Below are 24169 nucleotides of genomic sequence, written 5' to 3' on the forward strand. Positions count from 1 at the left end.
AAAAAAAAAAAGGGAGAGAATGTGATCAGGCAGGAGACTAGAACAAAGCCATACACTAAAGTTTAGGGTGTATTTTGGTCTGTTAGAGGAAACTGTATCCCAAAATTTTAAAGAAAGAACAACTTATATATATATATATATATACACACACTAAAAATAAGGTTAACTACTATGAAGGGATAGAACATGACTCTAAAAATGAAAAATAAAAAAGGTTTTTTAAAAAAGGGATTGATAAGATGTTGGTTGAAAAAGGGAAAAAGAAAAATTCAAAAAAAAAGAAAAAGAAAAAGTTAAAAAAAATTAACTTTGAAAGACTAAAGAATCATGGTAAAAAAGCCATGAATTCTATGTGCAGTATTCCCCTGGTGCTGGAGTTCTGCCATTCTCATTGATTCGTAAACTTGGTCCTGGCTGGCTGTTCTTGCTGATCTTCTGGGGGAGGGGCCTGTTGCCATGGTTCCCAAACGTCTTTGCCGGAGTTGGAATTGCCCCGCCCTTACCCAGGTCGGGCTAAGTAATCAGCTCCGGTTGCTCTGGGGAGCTTTTGTTCCCTGCAAGCTTTGCGTGCAGCTTTGGAGGAGGAAAGGGAAATGGTAGCCTCCCAATCTCCACCTGGAGGAACTGAGAACTCAGGGCCCTGCTCCTCAGTGAGCCCCCAGAGAAAAGCAGCCAGTCACTCCCGTCTCCCTGGTCTCTGGTGCACTCTGTGCTCACCCGGCCTGTGACTGAGCGTTTCTGTCTCTCGCACATGACCCCGTGTGGAGACTCCAAACCCAGCAGATCCCTGCTGTGTGCTCCCGCGCCACTCCTCCCAGGGGAGGAAGGGGAGTCTCTCCGGATCTGCTGCTTGTTGGGCCCCTGCTGGAAGAGCAGTGGCCCGACTGTGCTGCGGATCATGGTTTATGGCAACCCCGAGCTGAGAGCCCGCTCCTCGGCTATGTCTCTGCAGCCCGCTTCCCCGCTCAATACCTGGGAGCTCTGCCGCACTCAGGCACCCTGGTCTTTCTGTGACCCCAAGGGTCCTGGGACCACACTGTCCCAGCGAGGGTTCCACCCCCCCGCTTAGCCAGTGGAGCGACGTCCCTTAGTGGAGCAGACTTCTAAAAGTTCCGATTTTGTGCTCCGCAGCTCTATCACTTGCCAGAAGTGGCCGACGGAGGCCCCCTCCCCCACCCTCTATCTTCCCGAATATCACCTCGGATTCACTTCTCTGCACATCCTACCTTCCAGAAAGTGGTCGCTTTTCTGTTCAGAGAGTTGCTGCTATTCTTTTCTTTGATCTCCTGTTGAGTTTGTAGGTGTTCAGAATGGTTTGATTCCTATCTAGCTGAATTCCTGGAACCAGACGAAATTTAGGTCTCCTACTCCTCCACCATCTTGTTTCTCCCCTCCTATCATAGCAAATTTAACCAACAGTCTATCATTAGACATTAGACAAATTAAACAAATTTGCTATTGTAAATAGCATTGAGGAAAATATCCTCATATGTATCTTTAATGATATTTGTTTAATTATTCAGTGTTTGTTGTAGAAGGGAAAAAAACATATAAAAGCAAATTTTAAAAAAATTGCATTATATGAAATTTTACCACTCAGAGGTAACCATTGGTAATATTTCTTGTGATTATCTTTCAGAGTATTTCTAGTTTACCTGTTTACATAGGATTTTTCTATTCACACTGTATTTTCTACTTTTTATTGAACTGTGTCATACATAGAAGAATACACAAATCAAAAGTGTATATACTTTGATGGATTTTCACAAATTGAACACATCTGTGTAACTAGCAGTCAGATCAGGAAACAGCATTACCAGTTCCCCAGCCTCGCCCTTTTAAGCCACTATTTTCCTGCCTAATGATGACCACTCTCCTGCTTCTAACACTGCAGAATAGGTTTGCCTGATTTTGAACTTTGTGTAATTGGAATCATCACTATATACTCTCTGTGTCTAGCTTATTTTGCTCAGTAGAATATTCATGAGATTCAGTCATACTGTTATATGTAGTTCTAGGTTACTCATGCTTATTACTATGTAGTATTCCACTGGTGAATATACCACAGTTTAGTCTTCTATTGAAGGGTATTTGCATAGCTCCTAGTTTGTTTCTATTATTAATAGTGCCGCTATACACCAAATGCTATTTCATCTCAGCAATACATTTTACATTTTGCTCTTCATTTCTTTTTGTCATTTCAGTTTCTTTAACTCACTAACAAATGTCCTTAGAAAACTCACAAACTTGATCTGATTGGCCACCTGTCTCAACCATTTATTGACCAATGTATCTGATGTAGATGACCCATGGGTAGATAGATAGATAGATGATAGATAGATAAAAAGATAGATAGATAGATAGATACATAGATACATAGACACACAGACACATATGGGTCTTTCTCAGGACTTTCTGTCCTGACCTGTCCTGAGCTGCTGATCTACCAGCTGATCTCATGCCAGTAGCACACCTTAAAACCTGGGATTCTAAATCACCTCTCATTATTACTTTTTTTTTTAAAGATTTTATTTATTTATCTGACAGAGAGAGAGAGAGAGACAGCTAGAGAGGGAACACAAGCAGGGGGAGTGGGAGAGGGAGAAGCAGGCTTCCCGCCAAGCAGGGAGCCCAATGCGGGGCTCGATCCCAGGACCCTGGGATCATGACCTGAGCCGAAGGCAGATGCTTAACGACTGAGCCACCCAGGTGCCCCATCACCTCTCATTATTGTTCCTTTTTATAATCATCTGGCTAACATTATCCATTTATGTCTCCAGATGAACTTTGAAACTTTTTACCAAGTTAGGAGTAAAAATTCAAATGAATCTTTATTGACCATTTTTTTAATGTATTAGTTAATTTGCGGAAGATCTGCCATCTTTACAGTATTAGGTATTCTCATAAAGGAATTGAGAATAGGTAGAGACTTAGGAAACTTGATGATAACAAAAACAACACCCAACCTTTTACTGCATAAATCAAGCAAATTCACATAGCAAAACACAAGACGAATATAATTAAAAGGCAAGTTCAATCTGGGGGAAAAACAGGACAGATGATTATTTTAATATACTAAGCATCCTTTTAAAATACTAAGAAATATATAAAATTCTCTAAAGATAAAATTACAAAGCTCATGAGAAAAGGCAGTTCTTCAAGTATTTATGTTTAAAACACAGTGTAATGAAATATTCCATATCACTAGTAACCAAAGAACTGCTAATTATAGCAACTTCCCATTTTTATTTAATAAGATTTGAGGAACACAAGCACTCATATATCCTAGTAGGAGGAAGATAAGAGTAAATGTTTTCATGGCAATCTGGCATAATTATCCAATGTGCCTAAACATTGACCCAGCTGTTTCAACCTATGAATTTTCTTCGAGAATGTACAAGTATATATGTACAAAGATGTTCATCTTAGTGTTGTTTATGATAGAAAAATATTGGCAATAAACAGAAAGTATGCAAGTATGATTGGTTAAGTTGTGGTTCAGCCACACAATGGAATATTTTATACCCATAAACATGTATTAAAAGGAAATAATTTTGTGACCTATTAAGGGAAGAAATCAGATGAAAAATACAGCGTGTAGTTCACCAAAAGTATGTGTTAATACAATATTGTATTCTCTCTGCTGCCATCTTAGTTGGGTATAAGCCAGAGAGATCCAGGACGGAAAGTATTGTTTTGGAAGCCAGTTGCTTCTGAACCAGCTTTGTGTCTTGGGGAAACCTCTTCCTGTCGTGTGTTTACCCTCTCTCATCTATAAATGAAGGAAGGCGTCATACCTAAGTGACCTGTGATTCATGAATGTGAAGCTTCTCCACCTCTGAGATGCTATTTCTGTTGTTGCATGGGAGATCTAACTGTGTTTACTGTAGAAAAGGAAGATACTTTCCTCATTTCCCCGAAAGGTTTTCTCATTGTTCTCTGCCTTGTCCATTTAGAGCTACTTTATATCTTTACAGAAACCATTTATCCCTTTTGAGCCCTGATCATTCTTTTTAGATTTGAGATGATCAAAGCCACCACTTCTGTCTTTCACTAACGGTGCATCTTAGAAGCTCATTTAGAATTCTCAGAAACCAAAAGCCAGTGAGGTGAAGTGAAGGAGACAGATATGTCACTTTGGGGGAAACTCCAAAGTGCCATTATCACCTTTAATGGGGTGTTCTGAAGGGAGAAATCAGTCTGCATTTTCCCTGTGCCCTCTGATTTGTTTCTTCCTGCTCATTGAAGGACTCAAAAATGGCAGCTTAAAGAGCTTCCCCTTTGCCTTGCAGCCTAAGAGTGGAGCCTTACTTCTAATTTACTTTTGCGGACCAGCAGGTGCACTAGACTTTCTCCTCACCCCCACTCCCAACATCACATGGGCAAAGTGGATCACAGGTTTATTTTTGACAAATAGCATAAGTGGTGTGACAAAAATATTTTAAAAAATAGTTGGGATTCCTGTTGTGATTTGTTGGTTAAATCTTGAATTTGGTTTGCATCATACAGGCATGAGGTTTTAAATAATTTAACAGAAGACTTTTAATGATGGAGACTTGTCTGTTCTCTGTGTTTATTGCCACTTACTGGAAACTAAAAGGGCAGGTCACCTCTGTCTGAATAGCAACCAAGTAATGAGAGTTCCTGTTGTTACCCGTCACATGCTAAAAGGAGAGGGTAGGGAACTCTGGACCCCAAGTGTGAAAAGCTGAGGTCCAGAGTTTCCCTCTGCATCTCACAGGAAGGTCTGTGTACGGAGTAAAGATATGGACTCTGGAGCCAGATCGAGACAGTCAGACCTCAGCTGTCATTTGTTATTTCTCTCTCTTACAGTCAGAGCATGTAACTGTGAGTCCACACTTACTCATCTGTGAGTCGGGCAGTGGTTGTGGTTGCCTGTAGAATTTTGTGGGAGTTAAGAATATCAAGTGTAATACACAGACACACACACACACACACACATAATGTATATATATATATACATACACATACACATACATACATGAAAATGCTAAAGCATCTGGAACATAGGTGTTCAACCAATAATGGTAGATCTATCAAAATCCTTATTTTAACAATTTAAAAATTTTTATTCTTGAAGTATAGTTAACCTACAATGTTATATTAATTTCAGGTGTACAATGTAGTGATTTGACAGTTCTGTACATTACCCAGTGCTCACCATGATGAGTGTCATCACCATCTGCCACCACACAATGTTATTAAAATATTATTGACTATATTCTGTATGCTGTACTTTTCATCTTCATGACTTATTTATCAAAATCATTTTCATCATCTTTATTATAATTCTCAGCATATTCCTTGAACAGTGTTTCAAATATTTGCTGTAATTATGATGAAATTAGATTAGTTTTGTTTAATGTTAGACTTACTCTATATGCTTATTAGAGATACCTTACAGACAAAAGTGTGTATAACTTGAACCTTTTCATAATAATAATAGTAATAACAATAAGTAATAATAATATAATAATAATCATATAATAATTATTTAATAATAGTAGTAGTAAGAAGTAGTACCTTCTTATACAGACAGTATTTCTGTCTTTCCAGTGAGAACTGTGAAGCCTCTGTGATTACCCACAAGCAAATCCTCTCTCCCCCCTCAGAGGTCCCATCTTGCTCTTTAAAGTTTTTACCAAATTTATTCGTAAAAAATACATGCTTTGGCTTTCTACATTTTTAAACTTTTTATAAAAAGGATTATAGTGTGTGCATGTTGCACATATGTGTACATATGGCATGCTTTTCTATCTCAACATTATATTTTTAAGATTCATCCATGTGGATGGGTATACCTACAGGGTGTTCTTTTTCACTGCAGTAGAGAACTCCATTATGTGACACACATATACACTGTTTATCTTCCTCCCATTTATGGATGTTCAAGGTAGTTTCCAGGTTTTATTTGATTTGTTTTCCTTTTTGCTTTTTTGAATGTAATGCTAGTAATATCTTCTGTTAGGTTGAACTACATGAAATAGGCATTTTTATAAATCGGAATGATACAGACGGGGAATTTCATGTGATCCGACCAAATTCCTATCTCTTGGTGTATATTTGCAAGATTATATCAGAGGAATATACCCTGGTGTGGCAGAAATGCCAGTCCCTAGGGTATGTCAACTTTGAAACTGATACATAATCGTGTCACAAAGTAATTGCACCGATTTGTACACACTATAGGAAACCTGCCAGTGGCCCACCTCCTGTCAACACTTGATAAAGACTTTTTATTTTGATGGGTGTGAAATGTGGTTTTGATTTACAATTCTGTAATTACCGATGAAGTTAAGCATCTTTTCATATGTGAATTTGCCATTTCTATGTAAACATGTGCAGGCAGCTTTGGAAGCTGCTAATGGGTGGAGGTGGAAGGATCCTGAGGCGCATGCTAGAAAAAGCCGAGGTTGCCTGTTGGTGGCAATGTGGATGGCAAAGGTGATTATGCTGAGGGCTCGGGAAAAAGAGAGGAGGCTGGAGAGAGAGCTTCCATCGTCTGAGAGATTACGGGTATCATCGTGAACAGAACGGGGGCAGAAATATGAATGTTAAAGGTGAGGTCTCAGGCAGAAATGAAGAACATGTTATTGGAAGTGGAGGAATCGGATCCTTGCTATAAGTGGCAGAGAACTTGGCTAATTGCGTTCTAGTGTTTTGTGGAAGGTAGAATTTGTAAGTGATGAACTTGGGTATTTAGCTGAGAAGACGTCCAAGCCAAGCGTTGAAGCATAGCCTGGTCTGTCCTTGCTGCTTATAGTAAAATGCACGCGCAGAGAGTGAAATTAAAGAAGGATTGTTCAGCAAAAGAAACTAGAACATAAAGATCTGGAAAGTTCTCAGTCTATCCATATTGCAAAAAAATGAGAAAGTGTGTCTGGAGGGAACATAAAAGGTGTGGCCTGACAGCCACTTGGTACATAGATTATGAGTGCGACTTAGGGACCCAGTCAGCCATTTCAGCAGAAACCAGGAAACCAGGAAAGAGCTGTAGCCAAGCTGTTTGATGGCTTGGCTTTCTGTGCATTGCAAGGGAAGCCAACGAAGTTTTTGAGAATTTATTATCAGTGGAAGTACTGACAGTTTAGACTAAACAGAGATAGGATGAAATGAAGGCAGGCTGGTGGCCTTCTGAGATTCTACAGGACAGGCCAATAGAGCCATCTGGCTTGTTATCCTTCAAGAAGGGGGAAGAATGAGGGGCACCTGGGTGGCTCAGTCGTTAAGCGTCTGCCTTCGGCTCAGGTCATGATCCCAGCTTCCCTGGTCTGCGGGAAGCCTGCTTCTCCCCCTCCCACTCCCTCTGCTTGTGTTCCCTCTCTCGCTGTGTCTCTATCAAATAAATAAAATCTTTGAAAAGGAAAAAAAAAAGAAGGGGGAAGAATGATCCTGAAAGCAATTTGGAGGTCCCCAGGGCTGCCACTGCCACCATGGCCTTCGGGGTGGGACTCTCTCCTCCTAAGTTACAGAGGGCAGGGCCACTTCCTCAGTTACAGAGGGCCAAGCAGCTGTGGCTACACCCAGGGCCCAGGGGACGGGATAGCCTCCCTGCTGGGCTCAGAAGGTAGGGCCACTCTGGTGGGCACAGAAGAAGAGAATTATTCTTCAGCCTTAAAATCTAATGGAACTTGCTTTGTGCTCAGACTTGCTTGAGACCCATGACTCCTTTCTTCTTTCTAGTTTCTCCCATCTAGAATGGGAAATGTCAATCCAATGCCTCTCCTATGTATTGCACTTTGGAAGCAGATAACATGCCGGGTTTCACGGATTCACAGCTGGAAAAGAATTTTACCTCAGGATGAATCATTGCTCAAGTCTCGCCTACACCTAAGTTAGATGATATTTAGAGGAGATTTTGTATTCAGAGTTGATGCTGGAATGGGCTAAGACTTTTGTGGCTGCTAGGATGGGCTGAATATATGTTACACCTGAGAAGGGCATGAATTTAAGGAACCAAAATGTGAAAGGTTGTGGGCTGAGTTGTGTCACCCCAAAATTCTTATGTTGAGGTCTTAACTCCTATACCTCAAATTGTGACTGTATTTGGAGATTGTATATTTAAAGAGGCAGTTAGGTTAAAATGAGGTTATTAGGGTGGGCCATAATCCAGTATGACTGGTGCCCCTATAAGAAGAAATTTAGACATTGACATGTACAGAGGGAAGACCGTGTGAAGAAGAGGGAGAAGACAGCCATCTCCAAGGCAAGGAGTGAGGCCTCAGAAGAACCCAACTCTGCCAATACCTTGATCTCAGACTTCCAGCCTCCAGACCTGTGAGAAAATTAATTCTGGTGTTCAAGCCACCTGGTCTATGGTACACTGTTATAGGGGCCTGGGCAAACTAATACACCTATCTGTGTGGCAATACCTCTCTGTCTTATTTAATGTAGCTTTATAATAAAGACATTCCATGATGAGTAGAGGTAGGGAGAGTAGATGTTCAAGCCTTGTTCCTGATCTTAAGGGAGAGCATTCAGTCTTTTTTTTTTTTATTATTGTTGCACCTCTAGTTTATTTAGTTATTTTTCTAAGTTAAATGTTGTTAGTTAACATATAGGACAATACTGGTTTCTGGAGTAGAATTCAGTGATTCATCACTTACATACAACACACAGTGCTCATCACAACAAGTGCCCTCTTTCATTGACTATGATGTTAATTTTAGTTTAGATTTTCTTTCTTTTTTCTGAAAATGACCTTCATATAATGGAGGAAGTTTCCTTTTATCTTAGTTTGCAGAGGGCTTCTGTCATGAATGGGCATTGAAATGATCATATGATATTTCCATTTTATTCTGTTAATGTGGTGAATTACACTGGTTGATTTTTTTTTTAAAGATTTTATTTATTTATTTGAGACCGAGAGAATGAGAGACAGAGAGCATGAGAGAGAGGAGGGTCAGAGGGAGAAGCAGACTCCCTGCCGAGCAGGGAGCCCGATGCGGGACTCGATCCCGGGACTCCAGGATCATGACCTGAGCTGAAGGCAGTCGCTTAACCAACTGAGCTACCCAGGCGCCCCAGACACTGGTTGATTTTTGAATGTTGAACTAACCTGGAATTGCTTAGATAAAACCCACATAATAATCTTTTTGAAATCTTGCTGGATTGGTTCCACTAATACTTTATTGAGGATGGTTGCATTCATGTTTATGATGGTCTTCAGTTCTAGGCAATTTTGGGGAATTATGTATTTGATTTCATACCTGGGTATAGCCATTCATTAAAAATGACTTTTAAAAATATTGTTTCCCATGATTTCTAGGTAAGCACTGCTGGAAGGTGCTCCTTTGAAATACCATCTTTTCTTCTGCTGAGAAAATGGCTAAATAAGATTATTTTACTACATTTCTTCCTTTTGCAGAAGAGAGCTTATTGATTTCTAGTTTATATTTTATACCCATGTGGTGAAAAGTTAAGGGAATATAGTATATATAGATATTTTAAAAAGTATTATAATTTATTTTATTTTGCAATTACATATAATACTTAGAATTTAAAACTTCAAGTCACAAAAATCTAGAATTTTTGGATCCTGTCTTTTGGCATTTTGTGGAAATCCACACTAGCCATCTTGTATGCTTCATTGTATTGAAAAAAGTAATATATGTATTTTTTTCTAACTTAAGGGTTGGGTGGGATGAATGAAACTGGCAGATACTCAGGTACCTTCTCTCTTTCTCTGTAGCCTTGCCAAAATTGTCTGTAAATGTTTGATGAATATGAGAGCAGAGCAAGATACTATCTTAGATCAAACTGTATTCATTCTGTGTTAATGACAAAATGGGTTGATTTTTGTCCCTTAGACCTTTCCTCTTGCCCTCAATTTGTGGTCTCTCCTTGATTTCTCAGGTCTTGTGTCATCGTCTGTGCTTGGTATTAAATCATGGGGAGGAAGCTGGACCTGTCTGGTCTGACCGATGACGAAACGGAGCACGTTCTCCAGGTGGTTCAGCGAGACTTCAATCTTCGAAAAAAAGAGGAAGAACGGCTAAGGTGAGATGCTTCTATTGCCCTCCTGGGTACCATGAGACAGCATTCCTGAGGGTGTTCCTTGCTGCTAGCCCTAAGTTTGAAGTCTTTATGTCATGTACACACACTTCTGTTTACAGGAAGAATGCCCTGTCCTCTGTAGAAAGGTTCACCAGCGTCAGTGCTGGGCACCGTAATGTCAGTTCAGAAATGTGACTGTTCACACTCCCTGTCAAGGTTTTCTTTGGGTTGCTACCCTCTACGTTTTAGCTGTAGGAAGTTTGTAATGACAGTGGCTGTTTTGAGCTTGTTCCTGACTTTAAGTTTCCTGTTGGCAGGTATTACTGAAGAATAACCAAAGTGTTAGGTGAACAGTTCTTGAGAGAATTAGACTCACATGTGCACAGTCTTCTGCTAGAGAGCTCAGCTCCTGTGATACAGGAAAAGAGCTCAGAAGACCTGGGACGGGGAAAGGGCCCACTATACCAGGCTGCGATCACCTGGCCCAGCACCACCCTCCTCATTTTATGGAGGGGGAAACTGAGGCCCAGAGAGGAGCCCTTCTGACTCTCCCATTGGTATTTCCTTGTGGAATGTTCTGGGAAGTACCCCTATTGCTGTTCATTTGGGTAGAGATATCTAAATGTGGAAGAAGTCAGAGTGACCAAAATGAGGTTATGTGTTGGGTCTAGTATGTTGGAACTAGATGGTAAGTCGTCATTAGCTGTCCTCATTCATCCGTCTGTTATCCCTCGGGATTGCATGGGTTTATCATCGTACCATCTCCTTCCTTAGCCACGGAGCTCAAAACTCCAGTCTTTGTAATTCCTCCCATGACTTGGTCCCCAAACAGGGCTGGGCCAGGCACTGTTGATTCTGCCTCCTCACCTTCTGTCCTGACCTTCCCCGGGTCTAGCTTTTATCACTGTCATCCTGGGAATTGCCATAATCTTAGGACCTTCCGCCTCCACTCCTCCAAATAGCCAGGGTTGTGCCACATCTGAGCCCCAACCGGGTCCTCTCCCACTCAGCTTCAAATTGGTGTGGATTGTTTTCCTTTTCACTTGGGATACCTCAGACTTTCTGTTTCTTTACAGTATTTCCTCCCTTACTAGATGATAAGCACTGTGGTATAATCATCTTTGTTTTTACCACGTTTTGTTTGTCTCTCATATTATCTGTATTCAATATGTGCTTATTAGAGGGAAGACAAAAAAGCCCTGCTAATTAAGTAATTAATTGATTTGTAGATCATGTGGCAGGCACTGTTCAATCTGTTGGGTAAAAGGTGAGCAAAACCATTCTTTGCTCCATGGAGTTTCTATTCCAGAGCTCAGCTGACAAATACCATAGCCACAACTCATGGGTGGTGACCGAGCACTTGACATGTGGTGAGCCTGAATTGGGATGCACTGTAAGTGTAACATACACACCAGATTTCAAATTTAGTACCAAAAAAGGTATAATATCTTATTAATAATTTTATATTGTTTCACTTTGAAATGCTCCTGTTTTGTCTATATAAGGTTAAATAAAAAACATAAGTAATTTTCCCTGTTTCTTTTTATTTCCTTTAGTATGGCTACTAGAAAATTCAAAATTATGTATACGTCTCACATTATGTCTCTATTGGATAGCGCTGCTCTAGAGGGAGGAGAGGGAGGGGAAATGAACAAATAAAAATATATTTATATATATTCGATAGTGGTGAGAGCCATGAAGAAAAATAAAGCAGGGAAGGGGGCAGACCCTGGTGTGGGGTGGCAAGTGCTGTTTTTCCATGGGCTGCTCAGGGAAGACCTCTCTGGGGACATTTGGGCAGAGATCTGAAAGAAGCAAGGGAGGAAGCTATGCTGCTCTTTGGGGTGACATGAGTCACAGCAGAGGGAACCACAGATGTTACGTTTCTGACTCAAAGACATGCCTTGTCTGTTTTCTGAGGAGCTAGGAGGGAATGAGCCAGGGAAGCGTTGTATGGAACACAGTCTCAGCAACAGCCTGAGCCCAAACCTTATAGTAAGTAGTGAATCTGTGGGAAAGCCCTGAATCTTACTCTAGCCTGAGGAATCACAGAGTTTTCAGCACAGGAGTGACATGACCTGACATCTGCTTTATAGAGTCACTGTGGCTGCTTCGTGGGGAAGACATCATAGAAAGGCAGGACAAGCAGCTTAGGAACTGACAGGAGGCAGCAGTGCAGGTGAAAGGTCGTGATTTCTCAGAGCAGGGGAGGGGCAAGGGGTGGTGAGTGGTGGTCAGATCCTGGAAACATGTCAAAGGTAGAGCCTGTAGGATTTGCATTTCCTTATCGGGATAGGAAACGTAAGAGGGAGAGTCAGGGAGGACTGTGAGGTTTGTGGCTTGGGCTACTGGGAAAATGAAATTGCCTTTCACTGAGTGGAAAGACTGAAAAGCAGAGAGTTGGCAGGCAGCTGGAACTGAGCTCTGTCTTAAATATCTTCAACTTGAGATCATTTTTAGACATCCAAGTAGAGATGTCAAGTTGGCATTTGTATATTTTCATCTAGAGTTCAGGTGGGAAATCCAAGCCAGAGACAAAAATTTTGTAAAGGAAATGGTCACCAAAGGTCAGGAGAGTAGGCAGAGCTGGGGCATACAGTACAATGCCAGTCAACACTAAGACTGTTTGGAATTTGTGGCCACTAATTTACATTGAGACCAATTTCAGCACAGTAGTGTGTGTTTCTCCTGCATGATTCAGCTTCTCTCCTCACCAGGACCATCAACAAGAACCATGTCTCCCTCAGTCTTGTGTCCCAAGCCCTGGGCACTGGGCCTGGCCCACAGTGGACATGCCCTAAGTATCTGTGGAACAGATGGATAAATGTAGATTGTCTGTCAATCTGTATGGCCAACTTTATGTGTGGCTTGAAGAATCAGTCTTACTGTTTTCTAGGAATCATTAAGACCATCTGTGTATCATGCTTCATCTCCTGGAAACTCAAATATGGGTAAGCCACAAACTTACCTGGTGTTTTCTGATTGTGGACACTTGTCTTAGCTCCACTGAAGTCACATGCAAGTCTCCGTAGAAGACTTGCTTTATGCTTGGTTTGGGGAGAAGTGCTTAAATGCAGTGAAGTTGCCATTGCACTTGAAGTGGGCGCCTTCTTTCTGTTGAGGTCATGTGGTCTCGGTAGCTAGTAGTCAGCAGCGCTGCTGCGGTTCCACACAAATGCATGATCATGGGAACCTACATGTATTGGGGAAAGAATGATACTTGAAGCCCCCAGTGTCTAATGAGGAGAAACCCAGCACCTCTTCTGGTCCTGGGAATGGATGCTTTTCCTCTGAAGACAGCCATCGCTGCTGTCCCTCTACCCATGGCCCAGTCGACATGCCTTCCTGGGTGCCTACCAAACTCAGAATGATTCTGGCATAGGACCTTACTGTTGGATAAGAAGAGGTTGAGACAACACCACCTCAAAACCAATGAAATCAAACATTTGCCGCACCTTTTCCGTATTACTTGGATTTAGGGTGCGTGGGAGAGTCTAGGAAGCTGTGTTACAGCAGGCATTTTTGAATTTTTTAGTATTTGCTTTAATGAACGTAAGACTCAGAATGGAGGATTTTTAATTTTAAAATTTTAAATTGAATTACATGTCTTTTCTCCTGACCAGCTGTTTTTTACTTACCTAGTTTCTCAGATGAGCTTTCATGGGGGTAGCTCTTGGGTGTAGAGGTTATACATTGTTTCTGATGATCATCAGTGTGGACATAAAGTGTAGTAAATACATAGGTGGTGGAAGTGTGAATTAAATGTCCTCAGAACATAAGGAGAGGTAGTGGGGCTGAAGAACTCAGTACAATTAGGTCATTGAAATGAATTCACAAAAAGAGAACTAAAAGGTGTAAAGCAGTCACTGAGAACTGGCACTGCCCTGGGTACTCTGCAAATTCGTCTTATTGACTCCTTGCAGGAGTCCTTATAAGGTGGATCTCCATGTTACGTGGAAGAACCTGAGCACAGAGAGGTTGCAAGGTTTGCTCAGAATAGCACAGTTCATTGGGGATAGAGCCAGAATTTTGTTTCCCAAATACTCTCAGTTATATAGCCTCAATTAAACCTTTTCAAACTGCCTCCCTCCCTTCCTTCTTCCCTCTCCCCTTCTCTCCTTCCCTCTTTCCTTTATTCTCTCCTTCCTCTCCACCCATTCCCCCAACCCCTCCCTCCCCCTGCCCTTGCTTTCCCTTTCCTTCCCTTTCTTTTTTCTTTCTTTTTTTGTGGTTAGGATTTTGTTTAACCAAGAGATAGCCAGAGATGGTGAAGAGAGCCTTGTTTTAGAGTTTGGAAATGTGAGTTTGGGTCTTAGCATGAGCCCCAACCTTTGGAAACACACTTAATCTTACTTCAATATAACTTGCTCCTCTGTAACATGGGACTAGAGGCACCTGCCCTATCTAGTCCATTATGTTGTCATAAATACTGAAATAAGTGATGTATTTAAAAGTGTTTTATGAGTTGTTAAAGATACATGAGGGTAAATGGGAGTAACTGACATAGATAGGAGGAAAATGTTGGCAGGTAGTGGAAGCACCATGATTTGGGGGAGTCTTCCAAGATGGAGAGCTAGGATGGCATCCTCATGAACTGGAGCAATGGGGAGGTGGAAGAGACAGTCTGCACCTTCAGCCAGGATCTCTCTCCTGAGTTCAGGCCTGTTGCCCTCAAGTTTGCCCTTGAGAAATGGGAGCACAAGCCTTCTGGATGGCTCTCTCAGACATCCCACAGGTACCTCAGCCTGCCATGCCCAAACAGTGCCCTCTCCCAAGGGGTCAAGGGATGGGGAGTCACAGACACTGGCCTGACTTTGCAGACCAGCTGGCTCACTGACCTTCAGCAGGAGGAGCCCCAGGCTTTTCAGGGCCATTGGGATCACACAGACACACCTGGGAGGTCCCATATGGTTTAGTGTGCTCTGGACAGACTTAAAAAATACATAATTACAGTTTGTTTTTAAAGATGAAGTTCACATATGCACATAGCTGACATGTATAGTTGAAGTTTGACAAATATATACAATTATAAAACATATACATAATGTATATATACATTATATATACAAATATACATAATGTATAAAAAATATACATAAATGTAACCAACATTCCCACGAAGATACAGAACACTTCCATCAGCTCCAAAAGCTTCCTGCCTCCAGTCAGTCCCCATGCCTCAGTGGTAGCGACAGTTTGGTTTCTATCAATGGGTGGTATTCCTTAGGAGCTGTTTTTTTTTTTTTTTTTTTGCTCAGCATGATGCCTTTGAGATTTATCCATGTTGTTGTGTGTGTCAACAGTTAGTTCCTTTCTATCACTGGGTTGTGCTTCATGGTATGTTCCGTGCTCTCACAGCTTGTGGACCCATTCTCCTGTTAATTGTACCATGGCCAGTTTTTAGCTGTTACAAACAAAGCTGCTATAAACATTCTTGTCCAAGTGTTCATTTCTCTTGAGCAAATACTAAGAAGTACAATTGCTAGGTCTTAGGGAGGTACACACAAGTAGAAAGTATAAAAAAACCACTGTGTATCCACACCACTTACAGCAACTACCAGCATCCAAAGCCAATTGCAGACATCATGTTGTTTTGCCTCAAAATACTTCATCATGCATCTCAGAAAAGGCATTTTCTTACATAGCATAATGCATTTTAACAGCTAACAAAATTAAATAATTCCTTACTATCCTTTAATATCCAGTAAATTTATCCAATGATCTTTTTTAAAAAGTCTTTTTACAGTGAATGTCTTCATGTCAGAATGGAAACAGTGTCCACTCATTAATTTAGCCATTTTGAATTGAAAGTCCCTTAATTTTGTCATGACTTCTGACTTAAATCAGAAGTAAAGAGTGGTACTGGGTGTCTGCGGGAATAGTTTTGATTTGTTGTTCTTGTAGTCAGGCAGAGTTAGAGATGGAGCTTAGTTTTTGTTTTGTTTTGTTTCTGTTTTTGTGTTAGAGTACAAGTGAGGCAGGGGTGGGTGGGAACAGGGAGAGGGAGACAACCTCAAGCAGAATCCACACTCGGTGCAGAGCCCGACACAGGGCTTGATATCATGACCCTGAAATGATGACCCTGAGCCGAAATCAAGAGTCGGGCGTTCAGACAACTGAGCCCCTGGCTCAGGCACCCCTGGAGATTAGTTGTGTTATAATTTTCCTCTAAAAAGGTCTTTTTTCACAATTTGTTCCATTGGTCTCCCTTCAAATTCTATTAAAATTTTCTTTTAAATCCATAACTTGTGTTCTTTTTCTTTTCAAAAACCATGTATTTAGATTGAATGGGATATTTTAACAAATGTAGAAGGAACAGCATGATTGTCACGGCAGGTGAGTGGAGAAGGGCACCGTGAGAAGTGTTGTAGATACCATTTTTTCTAGGACTCCCAGTCAGTGGCAAGAAGAGTTCTGTTCCCCACTCCCCTCGCCCCCATCCCATCACAACCGGGATGTATACATCAGCTTCTGTGTATATGCATACTCATAGGTCTTACTATATAAAGAGATTCTGTGGACTCCATACCAGTAAGATTATGTGCTTTCCCAACACTGGAGATGTGGGGTGTTGAACATTTAATCCCATTAAAAGCTATATGTAGAGTGGGACTGTTTGGGGGAAGACCGAGGACTGGATGGGCCTGAGGATGGTAGACATGCAGTACCAGACAGTGGAGGGGTCCTTATTTACAAGTTCAGTAGAGTGAGTGCCGATTGCATTTCTCCAAGACACACAACAGCATTAGAGCTATGGATGGAAGATGTTGGAGAACAAAAGACACGTTGATTTCTGCTCCTACCTCCAGGGACCTAATCTAATCAGGTAAATGTGTAGAAAATACACATTATACTTGGTTAGTTTTATTCTTTTTCTTTTTTATCAGATGATTTCATGCAAATTTAGAAATCAAAATGGTAAAGAAGACCTTATAATGAAAGGCACATATCCTCTGCTCCCTGTTGAATTGTTTTATTCTCAGTTCTTAGTTCTTGGTCTTCCGGGCATTACCTCCATAAACCTAAAGAGCATGCTTATGTTGCTATTTCATAATTAATGAATTAATTTTAGACATTCTTTCAATTCTCTGCTCTGAATGATTGGGGTTTCACTCACTTACGCTACCATTACTTTTTGTTTCTTGATGTTTCTTATACTTGTTCCTTGATATTTCTTGTATTAACTTTGGCTTGGTTTTCTGTTGGTGGTCATATTTCAAACTTTGAGTCTCACTCCATCAACTTTTGCTATCCCTTCTTGATTCTGACCATGCAAATGTGCATATCGGTGCCCTGCCTTCCCTCTACCGCTCCTTCCACTTTCTTTATCTTACATCTGTCCCTGTGGTACCTTTACTCTTACATATCCAAGCTTGAGTCCATTCACAGGCTGTTCTGCAAACATATTTGAGCCTCTCCAGTTTTGTTCAGAAGTTGACTCAAATGTTGAAAATCAATAAGCAACCTTAAGTAATTATGATGGAACATATTGTCTGTGCTCCCTCTCCTTTTTTAGAACTTTGCTGAAATCTGTAGGTGGCTGATTGTTCTCCTCCTTTTCTCTTTACTTTTATAAATTAATTGCACTTTTATTTCTTTGCTGTCATTTTGAAGTAGTCTTAGGAAGGAGGAGAGGCTGCTAAGTGTTTGCTTAGTCTGTCATCTGGATTTGCTAGTCAGGGCCATGAGGCCCCTGGGGAGGGTGCAGAGATGAAGAGCACTCCAGCGTGCGACATGAACCCAGAGCACCCTCTCAGTCAGACAGATGCAGATGTGAATCCTTCTACCACTTCTTACCTTAGACTTGTTACCCAGCCTCTGAGCCTCGGAGGTCAAAATGAGTCTGGGAGAGACTGGATCATTGCTGTACATGAACACTGTCTATCCTCAGGAAAATTAACATTTCTGGAAAGTCTGCCCTGACTTTCACTTCACCTCTGTGGATAGAGCCTTGGGAGGGAGGGGGAGGAATCAATCCATGCCATGGACCGTGTTCTTGCTGTCTTCGATCCATCCCCAGGTTCCATAATTCCAGGCATCAGTGATGCCCACTGAGAGACACACCCTCTCATGGATTTCAGGTTTCTACATTTTTCTTGGCTTGATTGCCTTCCCTGCTTCTAGTCTTGGTCTCTTTGACAGAGTAAATAGGGTTAAATATTATTGTGTTTGCACAGGATTCAATGAGAGGAATAAATGAATTCGTACAAAAACTCAGTATATTCAGTACCGTCTGCTATGATGTGCCCTAGTGGCTAATGAGATTCATCATCAGCGTATGAAGTTTCTCTATTCCCTCCTTTCCTCAGTTATGCAACTCCTGAAAAATCTTTATAGAGTAGAAAAAAATAACTAGACATATATGCTGCATTGAAGGCCATGCCGTTCCAGAAGTCTTGCTCAACCACTTTATTTCTTAGAATTTGAGTTTCTGGGGACAGTGGGGGTGTGGGAGCCCCAGCCGGGATCAGTGTGGTATCTGTAGCAGCTCTGAGCCTGGCACCAGGCACCCATGGAAGTTTTGGGCCAGCCGGGATTTTGATGACATCATTTATGGCAGCAGTAAAGCCTTAGAGGGGGATCGAGGCTGTGACTGGGAGGAAGAAGTGCTAAATATAGCTTCCTAGGCTGTAGGCAGACTAGCAGACAGACCACCACAGTGCAGTATAGTTGGAGGTGGGGATGGCCACGTCTTGTTGCCTTCTTTGTTGGACTCCACATGCTTCCCAAATGACTCAGATCCAGGAAGCCTGGCATCCACTTGAGCATGCCAGGCTCCCTGTGGTAGCCCACAGAGGGCACGGCCACAGACTTGCACGTTGTCCCTACTCAGGGGCTATGTTTGCTATGTACTGGGCATTTGGCTGGGTGTTCCCTTCTCTTCATCTGCCTTTCTGTGTTTCTGGCATACTTAATTGTAAGAACTTCTTTTTCTTCTGTAATGTAGCATATCACAATGTTCTGTTAATATCTGCTCCGATAAACAGATTAAATTAGTAAAATAAATAAATGAAATGCCATCTGTATGGTAGAGATAGAGAGTGCTCACCAAATATTTCATGTATTCTTGCATATTTCCCAGCCTCCCCTGTGGTTAGGTCAAGGCCATGTAACTAGGTCTGGCCAATAGGCTGTGGGAGGAAGGGTATGTGTCACTGCTAGGCCAAGGCACTTAGAAGCTGATATTCCTCCCTACCCCTGCCTGCTGTGGGGACCATGGAGGCCTCATGTTGAGACATGGCATCGCCAGATGGACAGAGCCTGCTCTCTAAGACATTCGATGGAACAGAGGTTCTGATGACCAGCAGGGGACTTTATGTGACAAAGAAAGAAACTTTTGTTGGGTGAAGTCACTGAGGACTTGGGGTTTATTTGTTATAAAAACATACTCTAGTGTTGCTTTGACTAATAGTTTCTGGGAGCTCAAAGGGACCCAAGGATTCATTATACCCCACCCTTGGCTTTGCCGCTAAAGAAGCAGGCTTGGAGGGTGCATGGGCAGATAATGGTAAAGTCTGGCCAAGACCTGAGGTTCCCAGTGCTAGGGCTCCTGGTCTTCTTCCACCATCTGGCCCCTCATGTAGTAGAAGATACCATGGAAAGATCTTCAGACGTACAGTAGAATCATAGTTTATACCCTATGATTTTATATTGTCAGGCACGTTTACAAAGTGATTTTAAAAAGTGACTGTTAATTGCACAGTACTCTGGTGTTCACACTGAGTCCTGGAAGCACTTATGAGATAGCCACAGCCTTTAAAATTTCTCATTTAATACATGCTTGCCAGAAGCTAGTTAGCATCTGGATAACTTCCAAAGATTTGCTGGTGCTCTAGTGGACTTGGTCTGTGGTGGAGCAGGGGTTAGATATAATGAAATGGTTTCCTGTAACTGCAACTGGCCATTAATGGTCAGGGTTTGCTGAGCTGACGTGTACTTAAGCCTACCATGGACAGTGGGGCCAGGCTGGGCCAGGCCAGGGGAAGGAAGGGAGGGAAGGGGCGAGATGCGCAGAGCACTTCCTGCCTGTTTTTTTCTGAGAGGCTTGGTGATGATAGTATGCAAGCTTCTCCCCCTTTCCCCATGTTAAGGAAAGGGAACCAAATTCACCTGGACACCTGTCTCGATGGTCTCAATTGCTCACTTGCTGATAGGACCTGCCCTGCTTTGCCACTTGGGGGGAGGGCAGCATTCCACCCCCCACCCCAAGAGTCAGGTCTAAGAGTTGTAAGGAAATATGTAAGAGGTGCCAGGCATGTGGAAGAACCACTGCAGGGAAGCGAAGCATCTCCCCAAACTGGAAATGGTTTGTGTTTCTAGTCTGTTATACAGACACTCCTTTGAGGATTAATCGGCATTTTTTTAAGAAGAAAGAACACGGTGCTTTTAATAAAATGAGTTAGTGATCTTTCTTCATTCAAAATTCATTTTAACTTTAAACAAATTAAAATTTTATTATAAGAACTTAATTTTTCAAGATGTTTCTTTTTCACAGAGTAAGATGCCTTTGTTCTCAGTGTCTTTTGTTGGGACACTTAAATTGATCTAAAGAATTAACAAATACTCCTGGTTATATCCTTCTATGAAGCTGGAAGTCACTTGGAATAGATGTGCCCTACGGTTTATGAAATAACTGAGCATTCACAGAGTTCCTCTGCCTGACATCTCTGCACTGGCCCTTTGTAGCCCTTGAGATTCCACACTGACACTGCAGCATTAACCTGTCTAGTTAATGGATCTGCCATCTGGGAGGGAATAGCAGGAATTCCTTCCTCTGCATCGGTAGATTAGATTAACCAGCCAGTCACCTGGCCGTGCTCTGAAAGAACAGCGCACAGAGCAGGTATGTTTTATAGTGGAGTGGAAGGTCTGGTATGGCACTGTTTGAGAGTCTCTTTGTGATGGGGGAAGACCCAGTAGGAGTCAGAACTGGGAGACGCCAGGAGAGAGCCTGGGGTCCTGTGGAGGCAGGTGTGGGGACCTCAAAAGGGAATAGGAAGGGGAGGGCATAGAGTATCAATCTCAAAGCTAGAGGGGACCTCCCAAGATTTTTAAAAAATTTCCTTTTTGTTTATTTTTGGAATTTTTATTAATAATGAAAAGGTTAAATATGCTAAATCAAAGCTGTTGGATTCATTTATTTCAAAATCATGGACTTAATGTCAGTACTGTCCTGGGCAAACGTAAAGGGGATGAAAGGGCAGGGGGAGAGAGGGAGAGGTTCACAATTTTTCTTTTAATTTTATTTATTATGTTATGTTAATCACCATATATTACATCATTAGTTTTTTTTATTATGTTATGTTAATCACCATACATTACATCATTAGTTTTTGATGTAGTGTTCCATGATTCATTGTTTGCATATAACACCCAGTGCTCCATTCAATACGTGCCCTCTTTAATACCCATCATCAGGCTAACCCATCCCCCCCTCCCCTCCCCCCTAGAACCCTCAGTTTGTTTCTCAGAGTCCATAGTGAGAAGTTTACAATTTAATAAGTGTCTTAACTCTTGCAGAAGAGTCCAGAAGGTGGGCTGAGTCTTACATGTATAACTAGGTTGCTCTAGAGAGTAAGAAATAAAAACATCAAGGCAGACCCATGGGACTACTTGCATTTCAGTGGGAGGTAGGAAAAAGGAAAGACTTCCTAAAGAGGGGTACCTTTTGATCTGATTCTTGAAGACGAACAGGATTTTTTAAGTGGATTGAAACCAAGGTCTGGGAGCCTCCTGGGCAAAGTAATAAAGATAGAAAAGAGGACTTATTTTCTCAACCCCACATCAGGGCCTGTGGGGGGCCAGGGAGGAAGACAAGTAGTTCTACTTCCACTGTTCCTAATCATGTGGAATAGAGCATGGTGTTCCAGAACATCATCTCTTATTCCTGGCAACCCTCAGAAAAATGCTTTTCTTATCCATTGCCAAAATGGGGAAACTGAGGACCCAAAAAGATGTTAAGTAACTTGCTCAGGTTGCACATAGTGAGAGATGAATTCAAACCTAGGCAGCGTCATCCCAGAGCTGGGTCCATTAACTAGGATAGCAGATAGCACACAGCCTTGGCATTGAGACAAGGGACCCAGGTGCCATGGGGCAGAGTAGGGGAAATTAGGGTCACCTTAGAAAATCTGGTAGTAGTGCTTACTAAAATTGGGGGCATTGCAGGAATGGGGAACTAGTAAGGTTTCAGTTAGGATATGGGGAAGGGTAGTTGGGACATCATAGTAGGCATTAGCCCCCTGTGGCATTGAACACTTCAAATATGGCTTGTCCAAACTGAGATGTAGTCCAGGTGTAAAATACGCTCTGGATTTCACAGATCTAGTATGAAAAAAAGGATATAAAATATATCATTAATAATTTTTTTTAAAGATTTTTTTTTAATTTATTTATTTGACAGAGAGATAGCACAAGTAGGCCGGGCGGCAGGCAGAGGGAAAGGGAGAAAAGCAGGCTCTCTGCTGAGCAGGGAGCCCGATGCGGGGCTCGATCCCAGGAACCTGGGATCATGACCTGAGCCGAAGGCAGCCGCTTAACCGACTGAGCCACCCAGGTGCCCCTATCATTAATAATTTTTATATTGAAAAAAAATTGATTTAACAGAAAAATGAAGTGGGGGAAATCGGAGAGGGAAACGAACCATGAGAGACTATGGACTCTGAGAAACAAACTAAGGGTTCTAGAGGGGAGGGAGGGTGAGGGGATGGGTTAGCCTGGTGATGGGTATTAAAGAGGGCACATACTAAATGGGAAAAAAAAAGAAAACAAATTGAAATGTATCTTAAAATTACATTTTTTTGGTTTTGTTTTGTTTTGCTTTGGAAATTGAGCTTTTATTTTTTATTTATTTATTTATTTGATGTAGTGTTCCATGATTCATTGTTTGCATATAACACCCAGTGCTCCATTCAATACGTGCCCTCTTTAATACCCATCACCATCCCCCCCCCACTCTAAAACCCTCAGTTTGTTTCTCGGAGTCCATAGTCTCATGGTTCGTCTCTCCCTCCGATTTCTCCCCCTTCATTTTTCCCTTCCTTCTCCTAATGTCCTCCATGCTATTCCTTATGTTCCACAAATAAGTGAAACCATATCATAATTGACTTTCTCTGCTTGACTTATTTCACTTAGCATAATCTCCTCCAGTCCCATCCATGTTGGTGTGAAAGTTGGGTATTCATCCTTTCTTTTTTTTTTTTTTTTTTTAATTTATTTGACACAGAGAGACAGCGAGAGAGGGAACACAAGGGGGGGTAGTAGGAGAGGGAGAAGCAGGCCTCCTGCCAAGCAGGGAGCCCGATGCAGGGCTCGATCCCAGGACCCTGAGGTCATGACCTGAGCCGAAGGCAGATGCTTAACGACTGAGCCACCCAGGTGCCCCAGGTATTCATCCTTTCTGATGGCTGAGTAATATTCCATTGTATATATGGACCACATCTTCTTTATCCATTCATCTGTTGAAGGGCATCTCGGCTCTTTCCATAGTTTGGCTATTGCGGACATTGCAGCTATGAATATTGGGGTGCATATGGCCCTTATTTTCACTACATCTGTGTCTTTGGGGTAAATAAAATTACATTTTAAATAAAATGTACAATTAAAACTAATTTTACCTTTTTTTTTTTTACTTTTTAAAAATGTGACTACTATATGACGTTTTTATTGGACAGCACTGGTTTGGAATGCTAGGTTAAGCAGTTTGGAATTTATAAGACCAAAAAGTAAGCTTTCTTCCTTAATTTTGTTTGGGGCTAGTGCTAGTGCTTTTCTATATGAGGTTTTCAGGTATCTGAAGAATCTGGCTAATGTCTTGGCTACCTAATTGTATATTGACATTTGCTATGAAGTATTGTCATCTCTGTCATGTGAAGGTGATCTCAGAATACTGCCCTGGTTTTGGCCTGACTGTATAGTTTAAAAGGAAAGTACATCTGTACCTCTGAAACAAATAATGCAATATATGTTAAGAGAAAAAAAAGAAGAAGAAGGTAGCGGGAGGGGAAGAATGAAGGGGGGGAGATCGGAGGGGTAGATGAACCATGAGAGACGATGGACTCTGAAAAACAAACAGGGTTCTAGAGGGGAGGGGGGTGGGAGGATGGGTTAGCCTGGTGGTGGGTATTGAGGAGGGCACATTCTGCATGGAGCA

The 24169-nt window shown here is 41.8% G+C and overlaps 1 protein-coding gene across 3 annotated transcripts in view; it reads left to right on the plus strand.

The window, feature by feature from the left end:
* Positions 1–24169, plus strand: part of MYRIP (myosin VIIA and Rab interacting protein) — a 400010-nt gene that overhangs the window by 50496 nt on the left and 325345 nt on the right. For all 3 annotated transcript variants that reach the window (XM_034992452.1, XM_034992478.1, XM_034992462.1), the window contains exon 2: positions 9877–10020. In XM_034992452.1, coding sequence (XP_034848343.1) covers positions 9911–10020 — 110 coding nt within the window. In that variant the 5' untranslated portion in view covers positions 9877–9910. The remainder of the gene's footprint in view (positions 1–9876; positions 10021–24169) is intronic.

This window comes from Mirounga leonina, unplaced genomic scaffold, assembly GCF_011800145.1.
Source record: "Mirounga leonina isolate KUSES-001 unplaced genomic scaffold, KU_Mleo_1.0 Mir_115, whole genome shotgun sequence".
Lineage (NCBI taxonomy): Eukaryota > Metazoa > Chordata > Mammalia > Carnivora > Phocidae > Mirounga > Mirounga leonina.